General features: G+C 30.8%; 2 protein-coding genes across 2 annotated transcripts in view; one reads left to right on the top strand and one right to left on the bottom strand.

The window, feature by feature from the left end:
• The window catches only part of LOC127704235 (receptor-type tyrosine-protein phosphatase gamma-like), a 30522-nt gene extending 19424 nt beyond the window's left edge, over positions 1-11098 (top strand). Inside the window, exons 10-16 of the mRNA XM_052208189.1 lie at positions 349-448; positions 2018-2091; positions 4084-4212; positions 4500-4622; positions 6446-6582; positions 7192-7327; positions 8371-11098. Coding sequence (XP_052064149.1) covers positions 349-448; positions 2018-2091; positions 4084-4212; positions 4500-4622; positions 6446-6582; positions 7192-7327; positions 8371-8442 — 771 coding nt within the window. The 3' untranslated portion in view covers positions 8443-11098. The remainder of the gene's footprint in view (positions 1-348; positions 449-2017; positions 2092-4083; positions 4213-4499; positions 4623-6445; positions 6583-7191; positions 7328-8370) is intronic.
• A 1930-nt stretch (positions 11099-13028) lies between these two features.
• Positions 13029-22802, bottom strand: LOC127704237 (uncharacterized). The gene is made up of 5 exons (XM_052208192.1): positions 22539-22802; positions 20448-20750; positions 19386-19686; positions 17293-17718; positions 13029-15811 (listed from the first exon to the last, which is right to left on the bottom strand). Exons 1-5 carry the CDS (start codon positions 22792-22794, stop codon positions 15625-15627), a joined length of 1473 nt encoding a protein of 490 aa, XP_052064152.1. The 5' UTR covers positions 22795-22802; the 3' UTR covers positions 13029-15624.
• Between the last annotated feature and the right edge of the window lie 557 nt (positions 22803-23359).

Here is a 23359-nt window from a genome sequence, read left to right as displayed (position 1 = left end):
TAACATGAGCAACACGACGGGTGCCACATGTGAAGCAGGATCTGTTTACCTTTCCGGAGCACTAGAGATCACCCCCATATTTTGGTAAGGTTCATGTTTTCTCTCAATCTGTTTATCACTTTCAAACACCGGAATACTACTGTTGCCTTTATTTAGTCTTTAGTTTTCTATGTTGTGTTTTGAGAATTAGTGTTTGTTTTTTTCTTTTTTAGCCATGGCGTTGTCAGTTTATTTTCGCTTCATGATATATATATACGTAGAATATGAATTATTCCTAAATAATGGTAAAAATACAGATAGGAATAACTGAAAATGCGTTGTGATAATTGTACCGTTTGCATATTGTAGATGCTAGAAACTAAGAAATCCGAGCATGGAAAGTCCGAGTTTACATCTGCCCTTAGTACAGAAAATATACAGAAAAACAGAAACAAATCAGTCATTCCATGTAAGTTACTCATGACAGCGAAAAACAGTTCACTTGAAACGCATCAATACTAGAGTGAATAATGCATCCATCAACATTGTACCCTGCATATAACGTTCGATAGAATATTTTATGAACTTTCTACTTTGAAGGTCGTCAAATCGTATGATGCATATTCCGTCATATCAATGTACAAATGTATATGTTTTATTACAGCTCAATGAAGTTTCTCAACTAACCATAATATGCAACATACAATTTTAAACAAAACCTGTTAGATATAAAAAGAGACGATCACTGATTCAGTACAAAAAAAAAAGTAAAATCACAAAAATACTGAACTCCGAGGAAAATTTAATCGGAAAGTCCCTAATCACATGGCAAAATCAAATGACAAAACACATCAAACGAATGGACAACAACTGTTATATTCCTGACTTGGTACAGACATTTTCAAATGTATAAAATGGTGGATTGAACCTGGTTTTATAGCGCTAAACCTCTCACTTGTACAAAATGTCCCGAAAATGATCAATCATATAAAAATGCGTCAAGCTAACTCTAGGGTTTTCGAGGAACTCCGTTACTATTTTTGTTTTTTTTTTCATTTTGAATAGAAAATAGATTTTAACATATAAATCACCCATCATATCTCACCAGAAACAGATTTAAGCTTTTCATAAAAAACGTCTTAAATGTGAGACATCTATAGCATATGTTTTTGGTGGTGGTCTGGCAGTACAGTCCGCCCATTACTTCAATATTGGTCTGCTTTATGTAATTGTAAACTCAAATAATCATGCTAAAGTTATCAATTCAGTCTGTGTATGAATAAAAATAAAAGCAAGGTACTGCGGTCTAATTTAGACGGGTTTTAAGGATCTGTTTTGACCGTTTTTAGTTTAATGCATTTTGTACTGTAGTTTCCAGATGTTTTGTGTTTATAAGCCACTACAAAATTCATTTAAATGTGCACACTGGTTTTGTTTTATAGTATTTTAATTTGATTACACTAAGTTCAGACTCATTAATTTTACTTTTCATCAAAAATATTTATTTGATTCGTTTAAATAGGGGTGCTACTAGAAGTTTATTCTCCAATTGCATGGTGCAAATACCCTTTTTTAGACTTTTAAAAATGATAAAATTCACCATTAATATACAAACTATGCCCATGGTATAGGCAATACCACTTATTAGGAATGTCGTAAATATTAAAATATATTAATAATATTGAAAATCTGATAATTATTTTTCAAAACGTTATAACTTCAATTTTGTCTTCATTGAACATCCAAAAGAAACTTGATTTCAATAAATTATGCTTGATTTTCATCAAACACTATGTTTAAATAATATTTCGTTAACATATTTTAAAAGTTTTCTTTTTCCAATACAAATCTTCTTTTAAAAATGATCTTTTTCTGATCTTTTATCGAACAAAATAAATAATCATTTTGAAAAAAAATTATACATTTATTGACCAGGTTTATAATGTAATGTTATTCTCAAAAATAGTATATCATGTATATGAAATATTATATGTAACACATATAACACTTTATGATTATTCTTTTTTTACTTTGACAGCGGACAACAACAGACTGTTTCTAACATCATATGAAAAAGGAAGAACTGATTATATCAATGCTATTCAAGCTCCGGTATGAATAGATCAAAATGAATAGTCCAAATTTTGAAATATATTTTTTTTTTCTTTTTCTTGAAGTTTGATTGTAATGAATGGAGTTTGTATAATGACAAACTGTAATATATGCATTATACTGAACAAGCAAGTTGCGCTCAAATTTACGTTTAACGTTGTAACACGTAAGTAAATAGATGTAGAATATGATTCTAATTAACACATGAAAGAATGGCATTTAAAAAAAAGTGGATTGGGTTAGAAAAGGGACGTACTATTATTAAGTAAATACACGTAGCAACATACGCGTCGTAAATACTGTGAAACAATTCATGTGAAACTTTGTTGCTGATATCACGTCACATTGAATATTCATTTTTAAGAGTTATTGATAATTTTTTTAATTGTAATATCAGTAATTCTTATATGGCGGAGGGGTAGTGCAAAACATGTCTATATATTATGTGTAAAGGATGTACTTAGGTGATATTAAAATCATCTAGAATTCAACGTCGATGTTATAAATAGGAAGAGCATTAATTAAGGAACAAAAGAAGCTTAAAATATTGATAGGTTTTAGAGCTCCTTTTCGAGACATTTATTTGTTTTTAAATGGCGGGAAAAGGCTGACTCAGACTAATACCTTATATTTGCATTGATATCATTTGGGTCTTTACCGAAAGAAAAGAAATCTAAATCTGCTTAATTTTTGGTAAATGACCTTTTTGGAGCTAATGAAGTCTTATATGAAAAGAAAAATGGATGTTATGGGGCAAAATTGTTTACACTATATCAACAAAAATAATAGAGGAGTCCGAAGATATGACACTTATTCCTAAACCTCACCTAAGTACATCCTTCAATCAATGTCATTGACATCAGCGTTGTTATAAAATTTGAAAAGAAAACTAAAATGAAAATTGTGTCCATTGACATTGAAGGTTTTTAACAATCTTATTCACAATTCTAGCAATATAGCAGCACCTTCTTATGACAGTTTTTAGTTTTATTTATGCTTTATCATAGAATAAATTTAACAGATTCCACAATCTTTTTACAATAGAATGATAATTGTTGGTACAAACTAAATGTATGTTAAAATGATTTGATGTTTCTATAATTACCTTTCTTCAAAAAATCTATGAGTGACAGATAACAACGCAACTTCAAATCTTCCCTCTCACAAGTTAAATTTTTGAATTTGGATAATTATTCCAAAACTTCATAAAATACAAAAACACAATAAAAAGGAACAGACAAAAAAGTAAACAAATTATAATCTGGAAGAAGAAAAAAAAAACAACGCAGAAAAAGAAGCTTTACGTTATGGATAAATAATATAAAACAGAAAGACAAAGCTAACACTAGTGAACTATAAGGAATTGAATAAAACGTATTTGAAAGTCCTTGCATAATGAGACTTTTTATATAAAATCTTGAAGAACATATTTGAGGGCTCTGCACCCTTTGGGTATTTTCGTAGGAATTAGATTGGACATAAAATAACAAAAACCCTGTCTTGTGAAGTATGAACAAATTAAAAGAAAATACAAGAAGGTAAGGAAATAATTTAAGAACAATTCTCATAATTAGTCATAGCAGATACACGTATACACACGAGACCAATACAGTATTGTTTACTTACACTAGTACGTTCATAATGCACATCAATGATTCCTTCTATTCAAATCGGGGAACCTGTATTCAAAGACCACCTGTATTAAGAGACCACATTGCCTTCTCCCTTGGGTGGTCTCTTAATACAGTTTTGACTGTACATGCATTGGTTCAATAATTTCCATAACATTATAATGTCAAGAAAGATTGTTTCATATGGCTTTAATTGTGCAACTCCGTTGATTTGGTATACTGATTATATGCATCGACTCAAGATATTCATATCAAATATTTAATGTTAACAATTGAGAGAAACTATCCCATCGGATGTGATAGTTCAATAGTCTTAATGTTGTGTGTATCCTTTTAATTTTTAAGAATTATTCTATTTCAGTCATACACAAAATTTGTGGGATATCTGACGACACAGCTTCCATTGCCTGAGACTAAAATCGACTTTTGGACAATGGTCAGGGACCATTGCTCATCTACTATAGTCATATTTATAAACGAACAAACGGAGGTAGTGTAAATGGTATCTTTAAAAACAAAAGTGCACTGAGCTATGGAATAATAATTTTAAAATACAATTGTCTCATTCAAGCTCATCCGTTTACATTTAATTTCATTTATATTATACACATAAAAACCTAATTCGGGGAACAACTTACCCAATGTATCCATTAATGTTTTTGTTGTTCTAAATATGGATAGAAATGGATAATATCATTGTAAATGACATAAGACAAACGACAGTAAGTTCATAACATTCAACATATAATTTACGATTCATTTTTATTCTATACATAGGCTGAGTTAGTATATGCAACCACAGACGACACATTTTCTTGTGGTTCTTTCACCATGAAGATAACGAGACGAGAAAAGGAGGAATTCAATATATTATCGTGTACAGTAGTTATGTCAAGAAAGGTAACGTTATTCATGTCAAATTTTTCAACACGAGATATCCGTTCATTTTACAAAGATATTAGCGTCAACCACTTCAAATACATAAAGCTAACTACTCAGACTGACTATTCGAATTATGACTTCTTCGATAAAGAGTTACATTGTACTCTCTAAAATGCGATTTTGGCATGAAATGTTCCAAATTGTACAGTTGAAGTTATACCTACGTTAGGTTAACAGACGCCATCATGATTTGATTGACGGAAATACATATTGGTACCGTTAATTGTATTATTACTTCAAGGTCGATACCTTTTCGTGGTGGACTATTATATTTTACTTCTAAAACAATCATAGTAGCCGTATTTCTCGTATCAAACATAAACTAAAAGAACACGCTAAGGAATCTGTTTTTGTCCCTGCTGATAAGGCTGCAAATAATATCATTATTGCTTGACATGAATTTTACATGGAGGTTATGTTAAAGGAAATCAAGAATTTACCATATTAACAACTGACTCCATTTTCGGGCAGACATCTTATACGTTCAGGTATTTCACATCCAATCTTTAATGAGTATATTCTATACAAAGCACATGAATGTCGTCATTCACCTAAAAAAAACTAACCAAACATTCAAACTGCAGACTTATTCAGAAGGGATATGGTTATAGGGTCTTTAATTCGAAAATAACACATTTATTCTAAAACCAGTAGAGACCATGCTACGGCTTCTATTCTTCTCATATATTTTATGATGATATGATACTAAATCCCAAGCGAAGATTTTTATATGATGAAGACATGATCTTTCAATCAGGTTTACTGAGGTCTGAAGCTGGTATGTCATATAACTGCAAGTATTCTTTTGTTAATTTATGTATCATTGTCATTTTGCATAGTTTTTTTCTGTCAACCTGTCAACCTGTTCTGACACCGGACTCGGGCTTCTATCTAACCAAGTTTCACTGTGCATATTGCTGTTTGTTTGTTTATTCTACATTGTCAAGATGTATAGGGGAAAGGTTGAGATCTCACAAAACATTTTTAGCCCGTCCGCATTTTTGCCCCTTTCTCAAGCCTTTGTCCTTTGATTGTCTTATATGTTTGTTTTTTTTATTTTCCTTTATTTATATGTTTTGGAGTTTAGTCTGACGCTAATTTTCCCTCAACTAGGACACATTTTTGTTTAGGGGGTAGCTGAAGCCTGTTGCGATATATATTTCTCCCTGTGGTGAAGACCCGTTGGCGGCTTTGAACTGTTTTCTGCTCTTTGGTCGGGTTTGTCTTTGACACATTCTCCATTTCCATTCTCCGAGGGTATCTCCACAGCCAAGAGCTGTTGCAAAATTGTGGAAATTATTTAAAAAAAATATCCCTCATGTAAGTTATTTAAACTCTGATTCCCTGTTCTGCTTTCTATGCTTTTGTTGTATATTGGTTTATATATTCTAAATGATTCTTAATAAGGTTAGGTTTTCAATTATTTTGGCTACTAGCATCTTTGAAGATAAATTTATTGGTGAAATGCGCATCTGTTGCAGTGATAAAATAGATGCTATGAGTTGTTTTAATCTATACCACACATAAATAGCCACATATATAGTTCACGGATTGTGTCTCTAATCGTTTCCACGATTGGCATTAACAATTCATATTTACTTGCAATACGGCTGATGTTCGAAACGGATCATAAACTACTTACTAGACAGAAGAATGGCTTTTCCCATTGTTTTATGGTTGGTCACGTTTTACATGCCCGTATTTTTTTATTTCCGTCGAAAGTAAGTAGATACATGAAGAACACCAAAGAAAGTGAAATCATTATCATTTTGTCATTTCAGGATGAAAAGGCAAGGGAGGTTGTAATATACTGTGCTGTTTGTAGTGGCTATCCTAAGCCAGGTGTTTTATGTAAACTGGTCAATATGATATCAACACGTGTCAGTATGTCACATGATGCAGTGACTGTTGTCAGCGGGTATGAATGAAACGTGTGAAGATATTACTATTATTATTTACAATATTTTATTATTATTTACAATATTTATATAGCGCATTATCTAATTAAAATTATTCTAGGCGCTTAACATAAAACAATCAATGCAGTTAAAAGAGGTGTTAGACATTTAAACAATCAATGCAATACGAATGAAATACAATTTATATGAATAGTTTAAGAACTACTATACTGAATTAAAGTTAAATAGTTGTCATTATTAAGATATGTTTACATACCTTCTATTAGATTTGAATTATCCAAGTTTTTATGTTTTTTTTTGCAATACGCATATCAGTTTGTTTTCGAACTTACATGAGTTTAACCCGATCTGTGTTCGTGTTAGTTAAAATTATTTTTTTTAGTGTAATGGTTTTGTTCGTTTTTCGTCGTTTTCGTTTGGTTGTTTTTTTATAAATGGCGATATTAATTTTTTATTACGTATGAGCTATTATAAGTGGCAAATTGAAAAATTCCCACTCTTCCTCTATCCCTGTAACATTGTTATTATTGTTAACTTAATGAATAAACATCTTGGACACTATTTAACATAGTTTTCCTGCTTTACTTTTTATAATCTATTTGTAATAGTGATGGTGCTAAAAACTGCGGACTGTTTTGTACGTTTGCAAACGCTGTCTCAAGTATGACAATAGATGATAGCGCTGACATATTCCAGCTGGCTAGGCTACTACAGTTGAGGAGACCAGAGTTTTTTGCTGATTTTGTAAGTTAAAAATAAAACTCAAATCTTGTATTAACAACCATACATGATAAGTGCACGCATTGAAAATGTACTTTATCTTTAATGAGGAGATGTGTTATGATTGCCAATGAGAAAACTATAAAATATACCTAAAATGAATTAGTAGTAAGCAGTATAGGCCACCGTAAGGCCTTCAACAACGAGGAAACCACATAACGTAAAAGTCGGCTATATAAAATGTGAAGCAATTCAATCGAGAAAACTGATGGCCCAATTAATAACAAAACAATTTTTGACAACAACTATGGCATCCATAAAGCAACTTTATATTTCAATAACTAAAATCGCTTAAATACTTAAAAATAAATGACGAAACTACCTTCGAATATCAAAACCTCGTTCTTGTAGAATTAAACTTGGCTTAATATATTTGACACAAATGAATTGACTTTTTAAGCTACATGTGTTACAAAAATCTAATAATAAACTCATCATAGATACCATGATTAAAATATTGTATTTGCGCCAGACGCCGGTTTCGTCTACAAAAGACCCATAAGTGACGCTCAAATCAAAAAATGTTAAAAAGGCGAAGTAAAGTACGAAGTTGCAGAGTTAAAACAGTTTTGGCTTTATTAAGAATGTTCTTAATTATGTTGGTTTAAAACAAATAATTTTGAGAAACATTTATGCATAAAATGAAAAGTTTCTGAATTGGTTCGTGTTGCTCAGTCCTTCATTCCTTGGTTTGCTGTGAAGTGTTTTGTAAAGTGTTGTCTTTTCGTCTTTTGTTTTCTTTACGACCGTTGTGTTGTGAGTATGTCTTCAAATTATGATTCGTATGTGTCCTGGAGTTATCTTCTGCATTATTTTTATTTTATTCAGTGTTAAACCAAAAATTAAAAGTTTAATTAAAGACAGTTTTATTTCGATATTCGTAACCTGAGAAAAGTTTGTACGACGTTTTGATAATTCTTCTGATATGTTCTGGTGTTGGAGATATACAAAATGTATTATATTATATGCAAAGGATAAAGTTTATTTGGACATTTGTATATTCGCAGGATGAGTATCGTCTGTGTTATGAGGCTTTGAACTTTTATTTGGAGTCAACAAACGTGTATGCAAATTTCTGATTCCCTGAGAAGTTAATAGACTCCAGAATGGTATATTTCTGGTTACAATGATATTACACTGTATTGTGCATACACAACAAAGAACGCTTCACATATGTATTTATTTATCATTTATATTATTTTTAAGGATCCATTCTCATGACTGAACTGTTTTTATATACCGTCTAGTGTACTCACTCTTGCTGCGGTTCGCAAAGAGCTATGCTCCTTTAAGAAATCTTCAAGACAGGCGAATATCTTATATTCATTGGAACAATATAACAAGACGCATATTGATTTTGTTCGAATATACTTTTTATCACTGATAAAGATAGAATGTTACCGCTTTACTGGAATTAAAGTCATTTTAAAATGGTACAATTTTTTTCCTCTTTACTTGTATGGTAAGATGTTTTTCAATTCATTGATTTCATTTGTTCGAAAAAAAAATTATGATTCCGGTTACCCTGTTGAATCAAATACTTAACAGTCGTGTTATTTAATTAACAATACATCTTTTTGAAAGCCAAAAACAACACCATCTTCAATGCCAATCAGTGTTCCTACTTTTACAATTATTAACAAGGAATTTTTAGTGATTTCCAAATAGTTCAAGCATACTACTAAATTAACACTGAGTCCCTGTAGCACATGATATAAAACGTTTTTGCCAAATACAGATGTTTGTTTCGTGTAACTGTAGTTAATAGTCCGTAGAATGGATTTTATCATGTTTTTAAGTTCACTATTAATATGAAAAGTATTGTTTTTCATGTCCAATTTGTTTGTGTATCAAATGATTATTGTCAACTGTCGAATGAACTGGCTTCTACTGCTATGTGCTTACACCAAAACTTTCAAAATCATTGAGATGTATGCTAATGTTTTTATACTTTCTATTTAATATTTTTTTTTTATTATAAATTAATTTCTAACATATAATGTGATTTTCCTTGTATATGTAACTTTTATGCATAACTGTGATGTTCAGAATGATCACTTTATAGCAACTTCCCATCACAGACGGACTTTCTCTGTCCACTATACGAACAAAGGTGTTAATGAATTTATATATCCAGAACTACTTTTTTATTTTAAGTGCTATTTACAAAACCGCAATACAGGGTCTTTGACACCTTATATTCAAGTTGTCAAATACACATTTTTCACACTGTGTGAACAGTCCTCCTAAATATGCATGAAATATTTTTCACTGGACGTTAAGCAACTAATATTCAACCAATAATCGTCTCTACAAAGTTTCTCGATGTTCATTACTTGTAAATGACATTATCAAACGCGAGATCGGCCATGCGCCTTCTTATCTTCGTAAACATGTCACTCAAGAAACTAACTCTAGACCATTTTATATCACAAGTCCCTGATAATAGTCTGCAGTCTCATTGTTTTCACTTTAGTGACACCTTATTGTATATTACATAGCAAAAATAAATGTTGTAAAGAAAATAAATAAATTTCGGTTTGACTTTGACACCAACGCATCCGAATGCAGAATGTGTTCCAGCATAATAAAACACAATTTTATCAAATTTATATGGAACAAGTTTATCGAAATCCTATATACAAATTTACTAAAGGCTATTTAATTTGTTTCTGCAGGTTAGTTGTTGGTTTTTAGATAAACCGTTTCATAAGTTGTACCCTTTAAATATTGCTTCATTTTACCTATTTATATATATTTCCGCTATCAAGATCAGATGCAATATATAAACCGATATTTCTCTATTTGTTGAATATTTAAAGAAAATAAAAACTTAAATTTGCCATGCTTTTAATGTTGTACATCAAACGCACGTATTTTCTATATAAAAGTATTCATATTAGTCAAGTCAAATCATGGCACTGTAAACCATAAATTCCCCCCTAAAAACGGCAAATAATTTTCTTATAGATACCAGGATTAAAAGGTTATCCGCCAAACGCGTTTAGTCTTAAAACAATCATCAGTGTCTCAAATGAAAGTAGTTATAAAGGCATAATAAACGTACGGAGTTGAAGAGTGCTGAGAACCAAAACTTCAGAAAGGTTTTGACCATTCCAACTTAGATTACCTATAATCAAATGCAATGAAAAAGAACCAATGGTTTTCCGTTTATTGCACATTTTAAATGAAAAGAAAATGTATGTACGCTATTAATTGATAACGTATGTTAACACAGAAATTAACTATGTTCATAATTATTTGCCGATACCCGCGGGGACGAAATAAAGACTTATTTAAACAACCGTTAAGATTAAAGCATCTACCTGTATTTGATTTATTGACCATTTCCTAGCAAGATATTTTATTAAAAAGTGTGGTCCCTATGCGTCCCTCTACATATGTGTTTTCTTCCATGATTCAAGGCCAGTAATGTAAAATCCTTGTAGTCAACTGTTTTAAGCATGTAAAGACATCTGAACAGTCATGTTAACTAGCGTCCATTCAAATGCATGTTGCTTATTGTTATTGGTCAAATTTCTCATTAGTATATATATTTAGAGATTTAAAAAAAAAAAATTATGAATATATTTGCCTAACATTTCGAATGAATTTTTTTGTATAAGTGGATATGACTTGCCAAATGTTATTCAACTACAACAAGCTCAACCAAGTTTAACACTTAATAGTAGCAGATTGTATATCAATTTATCAATAAAAGCTGATTAAAAATTATTTGTTGTCACTTCTTGCTAATCTTCGGCTCACATGTAAATGTATATATTGTAAGCTTCAGTCTCAAAAGGAAAATTAAACCATAATTTATCATCCATCACATATTGAATATCGCAGCTGAGAATACTCGTGTCTTACACTTTATCTAAAATCAACTAATAAAACTTTTCTTCTTTTGATGTCTATTATCACACTTTGTCATAAAGTATTTCTATTCTGTCTGATTTATTCCTTTAAAGGTTGATATACAAGAAATAAAAACAACAGTTTACTATTCTTTAACAAAGACAAATGCGACAATGTTATGGTGCAATTGAAACGATTATTAAATACTAACTAAGGGATAAAAAATGGGCATGTGCTGATGGTAACACATAACAGGCCCGATGGAAGATATGGGCTGTGATAAAACGCAATCTAATCTTCCACCTATACAGCTCAATATATGATGAGTTAGTGTTCATAGAAATTTCCTTTCTTTTAGTTGGTGTGCCAAATATCCTATGATTTATTATTGAATTTTTTTCCGGAATCATCATGTTAAAAATGAAATGTTTATAATTTATAAACCAAATAAAATTGAGAATGGAAAAGTATATTTAATTCTCTATCACCGACCATGCTTGTTGCGTGTATTAATTCCTCCTACATTACAATATACCATCAACTCTACAGTAATCCCATCGGCATATAGTTTTTTTCGCATTTCTCGTTCTCAATTGAAAAACAAACATGCAATTAAAAAATATGTATGCCAATGTGTTGCGCTATTATATTTAACAAGTTTGATGACAAGCAAAAGTTGGATCAGATATTTGCAAGGACTAAACTTTGTTCATCTTGAACAAATATAAAAATAACATGTGGTATGATAGTCAATGAGACAACTTTTCACAAGAGACAAACTGAATCAGAAATCAACAACTATAGGGACATCGTACAGCCATCAACAATGAGCAAAGCCCAAACCGCATAGTCAGCTATAAAAGGCCCCGAAATGATAACTGCAAAACATTTCAAACGAGAAAACCAACGGCCTAGTTCATGTTCAGAAAAATGAACTAAAAACAAATATGTAACACAGCGACAACGACAACCACTGAATTACAGGTTCCTGACTCGGTACAGAATTGACGGGGTTAAACATGTAAGAAGGATCCTTACCCTACTTCAACCTGGGACAGTGGTGTAACACTACAACATAACACCGAACTATCAAATCTCATGTTCTCGACTCACTGCCCGGGGTATAAAAACAGATATTAAATGTACTTGAAAAACTCATCACATGGATACAAACAGAAATACATGTAACAAAATCTGAGTGGACATAACCGGATACTTGTACATTCCAACAACAAAAAGACACTAAGTACATATCTGAGAGTTCTCATGATTGAACACAGTTACTGACAGCTAGTTCAAAGCCAATAACAACTAATAAAAGAAATCAAGCATCTATATATATATAACTAATCAGTACACATCCAACATCCAATGGAGTTATTGTAAAGACGTCATAAACAGTCTGCGGAAAACAAGACCTTGTGCAATGCCAAGATACAAGTAACGACAGATTGTAGATCGATGAAAGTGCAATATGTATATAACAATAATAACAATTGGTTTTAATTTACTGATGACAAAATTAATATTAATATATATTCCAATAAAATTAATACTCCAAGAAATCATTTGTAGTAAACAAGGATGTGCTTTTCAGTATGAAATGAGTTTTTACAGGTTGCGTCAAACTTGCAAACCAACATCTTTGTATCTTTGTTAGAGTTTAATAAAGTTTTTATCCAATTATGGTAACGAAATCCGCGACTTAATAATGCTCATTTATCTGTATTAGGAACTTGATCAAATCGACATTCGATGATTACCGATATCAAATAACATACGAAAATAAGGAAAAAAACGAGCAATCAGTAATCTAATTTATTCAGAATGTCTAACACTAATCAGCAAAATTGCCATATTATTTTTACAAATACACACATACAAACAGATGCTGATATAATTGACAAAGTTATAAGATAGTAAACGACTAACTAAAAAACAAACAGTATTAATCAATAATTAACAATTAATGTCAAATAACAATTGCAATTTTATTAAAAGAAACTCCAACCAAGTAACCAATTGTGACCTTAATTATGAAGGAAAAACATTAGATAGAAAATAACAATTCACAGTTAAATTGAAAAAATGAAGTCCATAAAAAAAATTTACAAAATGTAACGTAAATAACCAGCGGAACGATTGGAAATTAATTGTCATATTCCTGACTTGGTACTAAGAAGAAAAAATAGTAGGTTACACCTGATTTTATATCTAGCTAAAGTGGAGCTTTGTATATCGCTTGAACACCATAACAATTGTAGTAAAGGCAAAACTGTCTTTTGAAAATGGAAATAAAACGTCAAACTAATCGGGTATTGTAGCAAATTGAATTGTTACTTTCAATCTCATATGATAGCTTTAGTCGTTACACTGATTCCACAAATATAAAGTTTTATATAATTTTGCCTGAAATAAGGAAGATAAATTGCAATATCCGGTTTAAAAAATATCACTTCCAGTATCATCTACATTTCAAGGTCATCAATAAAGGACCTCAAATCAAAATAGCCTAGGTCTTTTCTATATATGGTTGATGCTTTATACAGCTAATTTTAGATTTAAGACTTAGAGGGTATCAACTCCTATTAAATGTCAACGTACCTTTCAAGCAAAATGTATATGTAACGACATGCTGCAACTAACAATTGAGTAATATATTGTGTCGATATCTTATACGGTTTCTGAGGAAAATCCAGACTAAAATCAAAATTAAGAATATGACCTTGATCTTTAAATTTGGTCTCATTTTCATTTTTGAGGACCCATGAACTCAAATCAAAAGAACCTTGGTCCGTGTCTCTTATGTTTTATGAGCTACTATTACATTTCACCTATATCAAATAGTAGGAATAACTCCGAATCTCGTCAGTCAAACTTGTGTTGACAATTTGAGGATGTAATGAGCAATTTTGTCAAATGATTTTGTCGATTTCTTAAACGAATGCGAAGGAGCAGGAAAGCAACAGTTTTGGGGAAATAACTTTTATAGGAAAAGTGTTCGGTTAAACAGTGTCAATTTTGAAAGATTATAAACTGTTCGATATCATAAACTTAATATCTAAGCGACATCCTGCTTAATAAAAACAATTGATAATATTCATAATAACTAGAACAAAATCACGGAAAGGTGGAAAGACCTAAATATTTCGCAAGCGTTATTTTCATTTACGAGTTTAGGAAAGATACGATAAGAAGAATATCATACGAGTACATAAACTTCAATAAAGTTTGAACATTATAATGTTACCATTAGTTTAAAATGTGTACACACAGAACAGAGAAAAGACAATACAGTAATGTTATGTAGTCATATTGAATTTAAACCATTCGTCAAATCTCATTTGTTAATGCAAAAGCCCCTATCTTAAATTAATGACAAGAACTTATACAAACTTATCATACTGAAATGTCTTGTTTGCGTTACTGTTTTGGATAAGTGTTGGTTGTAAACATTGAAATTGAAAGAATATAAACATATATATCTGAACATTGATTATCCAAATTACATATGAATTAAGACAATACTTCGCACCCGCCAAGAGATTCAACCACGTTAATAACGACGTTTACACCTAACAACTGTATATACACCAATGAAGATGCCCAATTACTTACAGTATCTAAAAAAAAACTTCTCCAAAAACACATAACATTTACCAATTAACAATGAATATCAGATCGAAGTCAGATTACCCTTGTCAAACAAACATGTGCACATTAAAATCATCGAAACACCAAACGTATTTGACTAATGATTAACAGTAAGTAAGAACCGGGCGTAATCAAGTTAAACTACCTTTTAAATTAGTTACGGAACTATGAATTATGATATGGTGCCATGTCAGTTGAACTCTATGTGATGGACATACATTGTAATAGCCTTGCAAATAATTTCTAAATGTAGTTGTTAATTTGCTCATAGTAACTGACTTATTAAACTAAATAGATTGAACCATGGATATGGTGTTAAGACAAAAGCTATAACCCATATAACCACTTCAGACGTTTGTGAGACATACCTGTACAGCTGATATTGAGTACATGTATCTACCTCTTTTGAAATCTGCAATATCACGATTGGTACATAAGGTTTACACCACTCCAGATTACATTACATGTATCTCGTCTAATGCAAAATGCATTGTAGGTGAGACCAAAATTTGACATTATTAAAAATTTGTGTGTTTGACATGAAATATCAGAAATTTGAAGCCCTTGGACAAAAGTGTAAAGCAAAATTTATAAAATGCAAAAATAAAAACCGGGGAACTGACAGAATCAAGTCTTTATAATTTCAAGTATGTTGTTTTATAATACTTGTTTAAAAATATTCTATTTGTTATCACATACAAATAATTTAAACAAAAATGCATTCAAGTCATTTTTGTCCTGTAATTTCAGTGTGAAAACATAAAGTCATCGTCCGAGAGATCATCATCATGTGCGTATACGTAGTTGTCATCTGAGCCATAATCATTCATGAAATAAGATGTTCCTTCGTCATCTGTGTCCATTTCAAGAGAATCGGATGTTATAAGTGATGAATGTAAATATGTTGGCTGGAATTGGTTACAATTGCGAGGTCTAAAAACGAAAAAAATATAAAAATAATTACTAACTCTCATTTGGTTCCGGTACAGAGTGAAACATGCTCAACTATTATGATTAACATGATTAAAACTGAAAATTAGATATGACACATCTTTTTTTAGTGACATTTAGGACAGGGCAGTAGATTCAGAAACATATTCTTTCTGGAAATTAAAGAATTCTCTAAAAATAATATTTCAAAACATAGAAATATAGAGTCATCTTACAAAATGATTTAAGAAGACAAATTCATTGCACAGACTCAATATAACATGTGAATTCAGTTAAATTGATCACGTACACCTACATACAGTCTCTTCATTTGTTTTATATTCCCAAGCATTTTTGTAAAATTGCCTTCTGGACCGTGTATCTGATAAAAATTATTCAAGAAACATAAATCGTACGCACCATTTCAATTTTATGCATCATGATGTCTGGTTTGTATAAAATATTTTCGATAGGGACAAGATATTTCCTGTGTTGATTTATGTTTTATTATGCATGAAATAAAATTTAAAATGGAAGAGGGGAATGTACCAAAAAAACACAACTCAACCAAAGAGCAGAAAACAGCAGTATGGCAAACTAAACGTACCGATGAATTTTCATTACCGATATAGTTTGATCTTTATTATGTTTTTTTATTTTATAAAAGTTAAAAGTAAAAGGCCGAATAGGTAATTCAAATTGTGTTGTTATAAACAATATCTCGTTTAATGAACAGTATACTATGACAAAGTAAAAAAAAATTAACATATCTGTAATAGGGAAGATCACCTGAGTGCCATCGTCTGTGGGTGACACATAAATTATTTATTGGAGCAAACTTTTATATATTTGCAAATATTGTAGTTAAGGTAACTCGTTAATGACGCTCTTAAAATTTTTGTGTACACATTTCCGAGGATAACTTTCAATATAGTTGACCTTAATATAGTGATAATTGTATTTCAATTTTTAATGAATATTCCCTTTAACATGTTAAAGTTTTCTCATTGACACTCATACCACATCTTCTTATATCTATATAAATGAATTATTTTGGTATTTGATTTTAAAACAAAGACACATGCATTTGGGTCTGATATGATAAAACACAAATACATGTTTACTTGTTTTTTCGACATGAAGAAGGAAGTAACAAAGCAAAACATATCCGTGAAATGTGGCATTACTAATGACTAATGAATAATTTAAATGTGTGACTAAGCAAAATAATACCTTTAAATCTGAATATAAAATGATTATGCACTGCCGCCTGTCATTTCAACCTAACAACGCAGCATTGATTTGTCAATTTCAAATAAATGTAATATACAGTTTAGACAATGATTAAGTTGTGAATAAACCAAACTGAAAACATTGAATGAACTAGCTCAATGTTCAAATCATCAAACGGTCTAGGAGTTTATAAACATGGCCATTGATGATGCATTTAAAAGTTCTTGTAATAAATGAAAACAAACAAATACCTTAGAATATTTTCGAGCAGAAATATCTCTGATTCATGACAATTATCCACAAGTGTTAGAAATGATTTAATCTTTGTAGGCACAGGAAGTACTTCAACTTTTGATTCAATCTCCGATCCATTGGATGTCTCAAGAAGGTTATTTCTAATGACACGCCTACAACACTGTGCTAACGATTGTAGCTCAAACTGAGTATTCCGGATAAAGGTCTGAAATTCTGATTTTGCATTTTCTATTTCTAATCTCTTGTAAATTACAAAAGATCCTTCTATTTTTATATTCGATAAATCTACAATAGAAAGATCGAGGTTTTCAAACCATTTTTCTCTTTTAAATTCCCATCCACTTTCTAAAAGACACATTGCAGCATTTAAGAATCCATTTTTGATTAATAACTGTAAGGCTGACTTAGTAACATTTTCGTCCCTGAAAAAAGTAAGTATATTACATGCCCATTATAATTTTAACGACATGAATGCTTTCGTTTATCTGAAATATCAATTATGAAACTTATTCCGTCGCCCGTATTGTCTTTATTATTATGAGGACATACACAAATAAAATGTTGGCACTTCTAAAAGATGATAGACAATTAAAATGAGTGCCATGTACTCAGTTTTGTATTTGAGGGACAAATAAAGCATATACTATTATTGGTAATGTTTACCCTGTGTAAACATATCACATTCAGAACGTAAAACTAGATTTATCATCAAAACAATTTTACTCGACAATAACTATATGCTCGTGGCAGTATAAACATTCCAAATTTAATGTTACTTATACTTTCGCTAGAGGGAAAATATACAGGTGATTGTATATGAAGTGACCCATGCCAAATAACATTGCGTAAATTTTAGAGATAACATCCATCCTTTAACATTATTAAATGTTCCCGTGAATCTTTTTTAATTTAGAGCACAATGTTATTATCGATTTATTATCGATTTTCATCAAGTTATATTTCAGATAATTGAGACATAGTCTGACGTAAGATAGAAGGTATGACAAACGGATGATTAGAAAACATCGCTTTATTTAAATTGAACTTGAATTTCAAAGGGTAAAGTTGTAGTCACCTCTTTGAATGTTTCTGAAGTTTATTAATTTGGTTGATCAATACGGAATTTCTGTGTCACTAGAAGTCACCATTTTGTCACCTTTTTCCTCGATTGATAAAGGCAAAATAATTTACCCAGAGGATCAAATCTCGTCAGTCAATCGAACATAAAGAAATAAATCAAGGTTACAAATACAAACTAAGAGAATTGCATAGCTTCAAAAAGTTACGGGAGCATGTGCATCCACAAGGCAATCCTTTTCTGGTATGTATGCATTGAACGCAATGCGAATTCACAGTCCATCAATATTTCACATAAGAAATAGGACATATTCTAGAATTCGATCTTAAAATTTCGAGTGTAACATACCTAGGCAATATAAGAGAGGTCCATAGAGAAGCAGGAACAGTCAACACCATTTATTTTTGTCTGTTTTAATTTCTGTTTCTTTTTTTAACAATTGTATACTTCAATTCGCTTGAATTTTCTATGTGTTTTTATTTTCTTCCTATTAAGACATAACAATTACTATTTTTCATCTAAACGTCTGAAGTTTTCTTAGTTGATTTTGTCAAAAGGACCATATAGCTTTTCATCGAAAGTATATAATTTAGCCTAAAACATGCAAACTTGTTTGATGAAACATGATATTAAGAGCTGTTTAGTAAAGCTGGTTATTATGTTTAAAAATTATTCGATTGATAAATAGAACACTATCATTTCCCTAAAACATTGGAAGTAAATATCCTAAATCGACTCAATTTATATTGTGTTGTGTTCAAGTAAATAGTGTAAACAGCTAGTCTTCTTAATACTGCCCAAGTAACAAGAAGCTGAGAAAAAGAAAACTATTTTTACTCGCCAGAAGTCGCTGCCATTGCATATTTCCTTTTTACAGTTGTAATATAATATTGCATAACAAACAACGTAAAAAATATTGGGTTCTGTTTACTCTCTTGGCGCTAAAATTATTTGAACACAGTGGGTGATTTACTAATGAGATTTGGTAACTATTTGTTAGCTGTTACGTACAGATCTCCTATTGGAAACTCCCAAAGAAACGTGTCTCTCGTCTCCATGTCGGTACTGTCGCTGATTTTGACGTCCTTTAATTGTGACCCTCCACATACAAGACGATTAAATGAGGACAAATCAATTTCTTTTTTAATGACACGTTTTGATTCATCACCTTCTGCTTTGTTATATTTGACATCGTCGATCATTGTATTCACTAGAATATATAATGGGCTTTCTCCAGAGGAAGTTTGTATATTCAATTTTGCTCCACTTTTAACTAGAAGTCTAACAATATCATCTCGGGCTGATCCTTCCGCTACAAATATATCAGAAATACTATGACAAAATGCAGTTCTTAGCATTGATATACAAAAATGTAGAGGATCATAGATCGATGCTGATCACATTAAAATTGAGAAAATATCAAGCGATCCTACTGTCGGGCTCTTGTTATGAATTGATGCTCAGACACGTTTCATTTCATACTCATCAGTGCACCATATGATATTAAAACTTGAATTATACTCTTTGAATTGGTGTTTAGATTTATAAATAACGGTAGTGTTATCAATGTAAGCTTACTTACATATATGTTTTAAAAACGTTTTGAAATATATAATTATGTTTGCAATATACCATCGTGTTGTTGCATGTTTATTATATAACAATATATTCCGTAAACATCTTAAAACTCAATACAATGCAAATAACAGGTATTCATGCAAAATACAAACGCATTTAAATGCGCATAACAAATTCAATATAAATGCAATCCCAACTGATCTTCAATATATAAATGATGATCCTCAATTTTGAGCAAATGAGCAAAACGAATTACCATATCGCATTTGACCCAATAACAATAACATGGATTCAAAAAAGGTTAACATGACAATCATACAACCTTAAACTTATCTTACATTCAAATTGTGAGAATCAAGCAAAAAGAAAACCTTCCAAAGGCATTTTTAAAAACTGTTTATGCAGATGTAGTACTGTACGATGGTGTATACTAACTGCTTTTCCGAGTATATTTCATATAAATGAATGTCGTTGTCAGTACGTAGTAAAACTTACTTAGTTCACACGCATAATGCAAAGCTGTCTTTTTCTCGGAGGTACAAAAGTTAACATTTGCTCCATGTTTGATAAGTTTTTCTACAATGCCGATCAATCTTTTTTTTGTCACGTGTATCAGGTTCGATGTATCACCATTGAATACATTTGGATCACATCCTTTTTGAAGAAGCAATTGAATGAATTCTTCCCAATCTGCGTTTTCAACAGCATTATTTGTTGTTATTGCTTTCTGAAAGCAATTGCTTCTTGTCGGATCTGCTCCTGCATTTAGTAGTATGATACCAGCTTTTGGTTGCCTTCCTAATAAAAACAAATGTTTCGTATCAGCAAATGTAAAGAACGCTACACGATTGACACACCTATTACCACAGTCCAAAATATTGACAACAATTCGCTGTTGGCTAATCTGGGTTTTATAACTATTAACAACAAAAAATACAGTCCGAGAAAATACACCATGAGAAAGTTTGCTTCGTTACCAACGTTAATGTCTAACGTTTTAAAATCTGTATAACTGTTATAGAAGGAACATCTAAATTCAAATGTAAAAGAAATCAAATGTGAATAATTATGACAACATTTAAGGGGATTTAACATTCGCAACTAGATTCATATATCCTTTTATTCATAAATTTGTGTTAAGTTAAAGAAAAAAATGAAGATAAAAACCAAAATGTAACATAACACAAAAGTTGCATGGGAGAAGTTCAGGTCCATTTGTACCTTAGGGTTGTGATTGTAGTTCTTGATTCTTTTTGGGAATAAACCAACTTGCACATCGAACTAGTTGTTGTTGGCTCATGTATATGATATTTGTTTTTCGTAAATTTTACTTTTGATACTTGAGCTGTTAATTTTCATGTTTAAAATAATAGCTGACTTGTCGGATTGGGTTTAATTCATTGTTGAAGACCGTACGGTCTATAATGTATTATATCTTCGTCATTTGAATTTTGGTACCATATCTTATTATTTTGATATTAACATTAGTCATATATGTAATTAAGAACTAAGCGTGAAATGTAGGACATGTTAAGTAAAACATTGATGGGACGTTATTTTCTCCATAGTGCATTCTATACTAGTATTTATTTTTTTCCGTAATTTTTAATTTGAGTTGTAAATCTTTGTAATTGTTCACTGATATCCAAAAGTTATCTTCCAATCTTGCTAACTAGTAATTAAGAAAAAATATAAAGTCTTTGCAAACACCAAAGTTTGCTAGCGCTAGGTCTAAACGCTGCTGGTAGAGTACCAGGTTATCATAACATCAGTATTATGAAGTTCAGAACTGGCATCAATCCCTTTGTTTTGGTTGGGTTCGAGTTGCTCAGTCTTTAGTATTCTATGTTATATTTTGTATACTGTTGTTTATGTTTTGGTGTATTTTTGTTTACTTTGTCATGGCATCGCAGTTTATTTTCGATATTTTATTTTGAATATTTCTCTTGTATCTTTTGTCTCCCTTTTATCACATACCTTTCATCGTTGACCTAATATTTATACATTATTAATGTCCAAATTGTAGGGTTTGACCGGTACTGATAAAGTTGAATTCAGAAAAGGGCGTCACACGCACCACATTTATCGAGTGTTATTTTCTATTCCTTCTAATGGATTGATACCACTGCTTGTTGACTAATAGTATCCGATGTGAGCATACCCTCTTAGATTTTCCGTTGCTAAGATTTTGATTGCATTCTTCTTCTAATTGAGTTGTCTGTGTTCTTATCATTATATTTTATTCCTCCCGTCTATACTTTTTATTTACCACCAAATGTTTTAGGAATTTAAAATTTAAAATCGAAAGACAGATATGTACTGTATACACTGATGTTTTGTCACTTAACCAATACAGAAATGTTACAAAACGACGATATTTTCTACCTTTCACAAAGGGAGAAGAAACAAATTTGACATACAAAAAATATGTCAAATAAAAACGTCAATGCCATGAACAAGATAAACATTACGTAAAAGACAGAGAATAGTCCATACATATGATATTGATAAGAATTTATCAATGTTATATTGTAATAGAATGAACACAAACAGTGACAAATATTTTCATTCATTATTAGCACTGACCTGAGCTGCATATTATATCTAGTACAGAGTTTTTAGAACTGTCAAATAAATTAACGTCCAAGCCATGACTAACAAGCATAGAAACTACATCTTTAATATCTTCTTCTGAGTGCAGCATAGGTTTTTGACACAGTGTTGATGATGACTTTAGGATAAATTTCCCTGTCATCTGTTGGAATAACATAAAAATAGCAGGTTTTCCAAAAACATCTTTTACGTTGACATTTATATCCTTTTCAAGAAGTAACTTTGTCATGAGACATAAGTATCCTACAAAACAATATTATATATATTTATATATCAATAATGTATTCATGTTTATACGAAAATTAGTAAATTACAGAGAATGCATAGGGCAATGATATCATTGTTATCTATACCTATAAAGAAAAGGAGAAGTGGGGTATTCTTCAATGAGACATCGAACTAAACAATCACTAAATTGTCCATATCATAAAAAATAGTGGTTGAATTTAACATATATCATCAAAGTTCTGTCAAAAGGCAAAAAACCTATTAAAATATGACTGAGGAACTTCTTGTTTGTCTATAACTATTCCAATTTTACAATGAAGTTTCGTAAAAAAGCATTTCCTGGAATAGAATAGAAAACGCACTTATATTTTTTTTACAAAAGTCAATCAATCCCCAAATAAGGCGTGGTTTGTGAATCAGATGTATTTACAAATTAATACCATTCTAAGAATTGTTCAAATAGAAAAATTTGTAAAAACGCTTTTTATTACAACAATACTTATTTATCAGAATCATGGCCTTAAAGATATCACACTGCATTTACTATAACTTCAATTTTATAGTAT

Source organism: Mytilus californianus, unplaced genomic scaffold, assembly GCF_021869535.1.
Source record: "Mytilus californianus isolate M0D057914Y unplaced genomic scaffold, xbMytCali1.0.p SCAF_6, whole genome shotgun sequence".
Taxonomy (NCBI): Eukaryota; Metazoa; Mollusca; class Bivalvia; order Mytilida; family Mytilidae; genus Mytilus; species Mytilus californianus.
The sequence above is the reverse complement of the archived record's forward strand: the minus strand, read 5'-3'. Positions and strand labels throughout refer to the sequence as shown.

Bases quoted from the DNA above. Each gene is read 5' to 3' on its own strand.
- LOC127704237 (XM_052208192.1), bottom strand. From the start codon at position 22,794: ATGACAAAGTTACTTCTTGAAAAGGATATAAATGTCAACGTAAAAGAT. The intron at 19,687-20,447 runs GTAAGTTTTACT...ATATATTTGTAG, and splicing joins GCATTATGCGTGTGAACTAA to CGGAAGGATCAGCCCGAGAT. The intron at 17,719-19,385 runs GTACGTAACAGC...TACTTTTTTCAG, and splicing joins GAGTTTCCAATAGGAGATCT to GGACGAAAATGTTACTAAGT.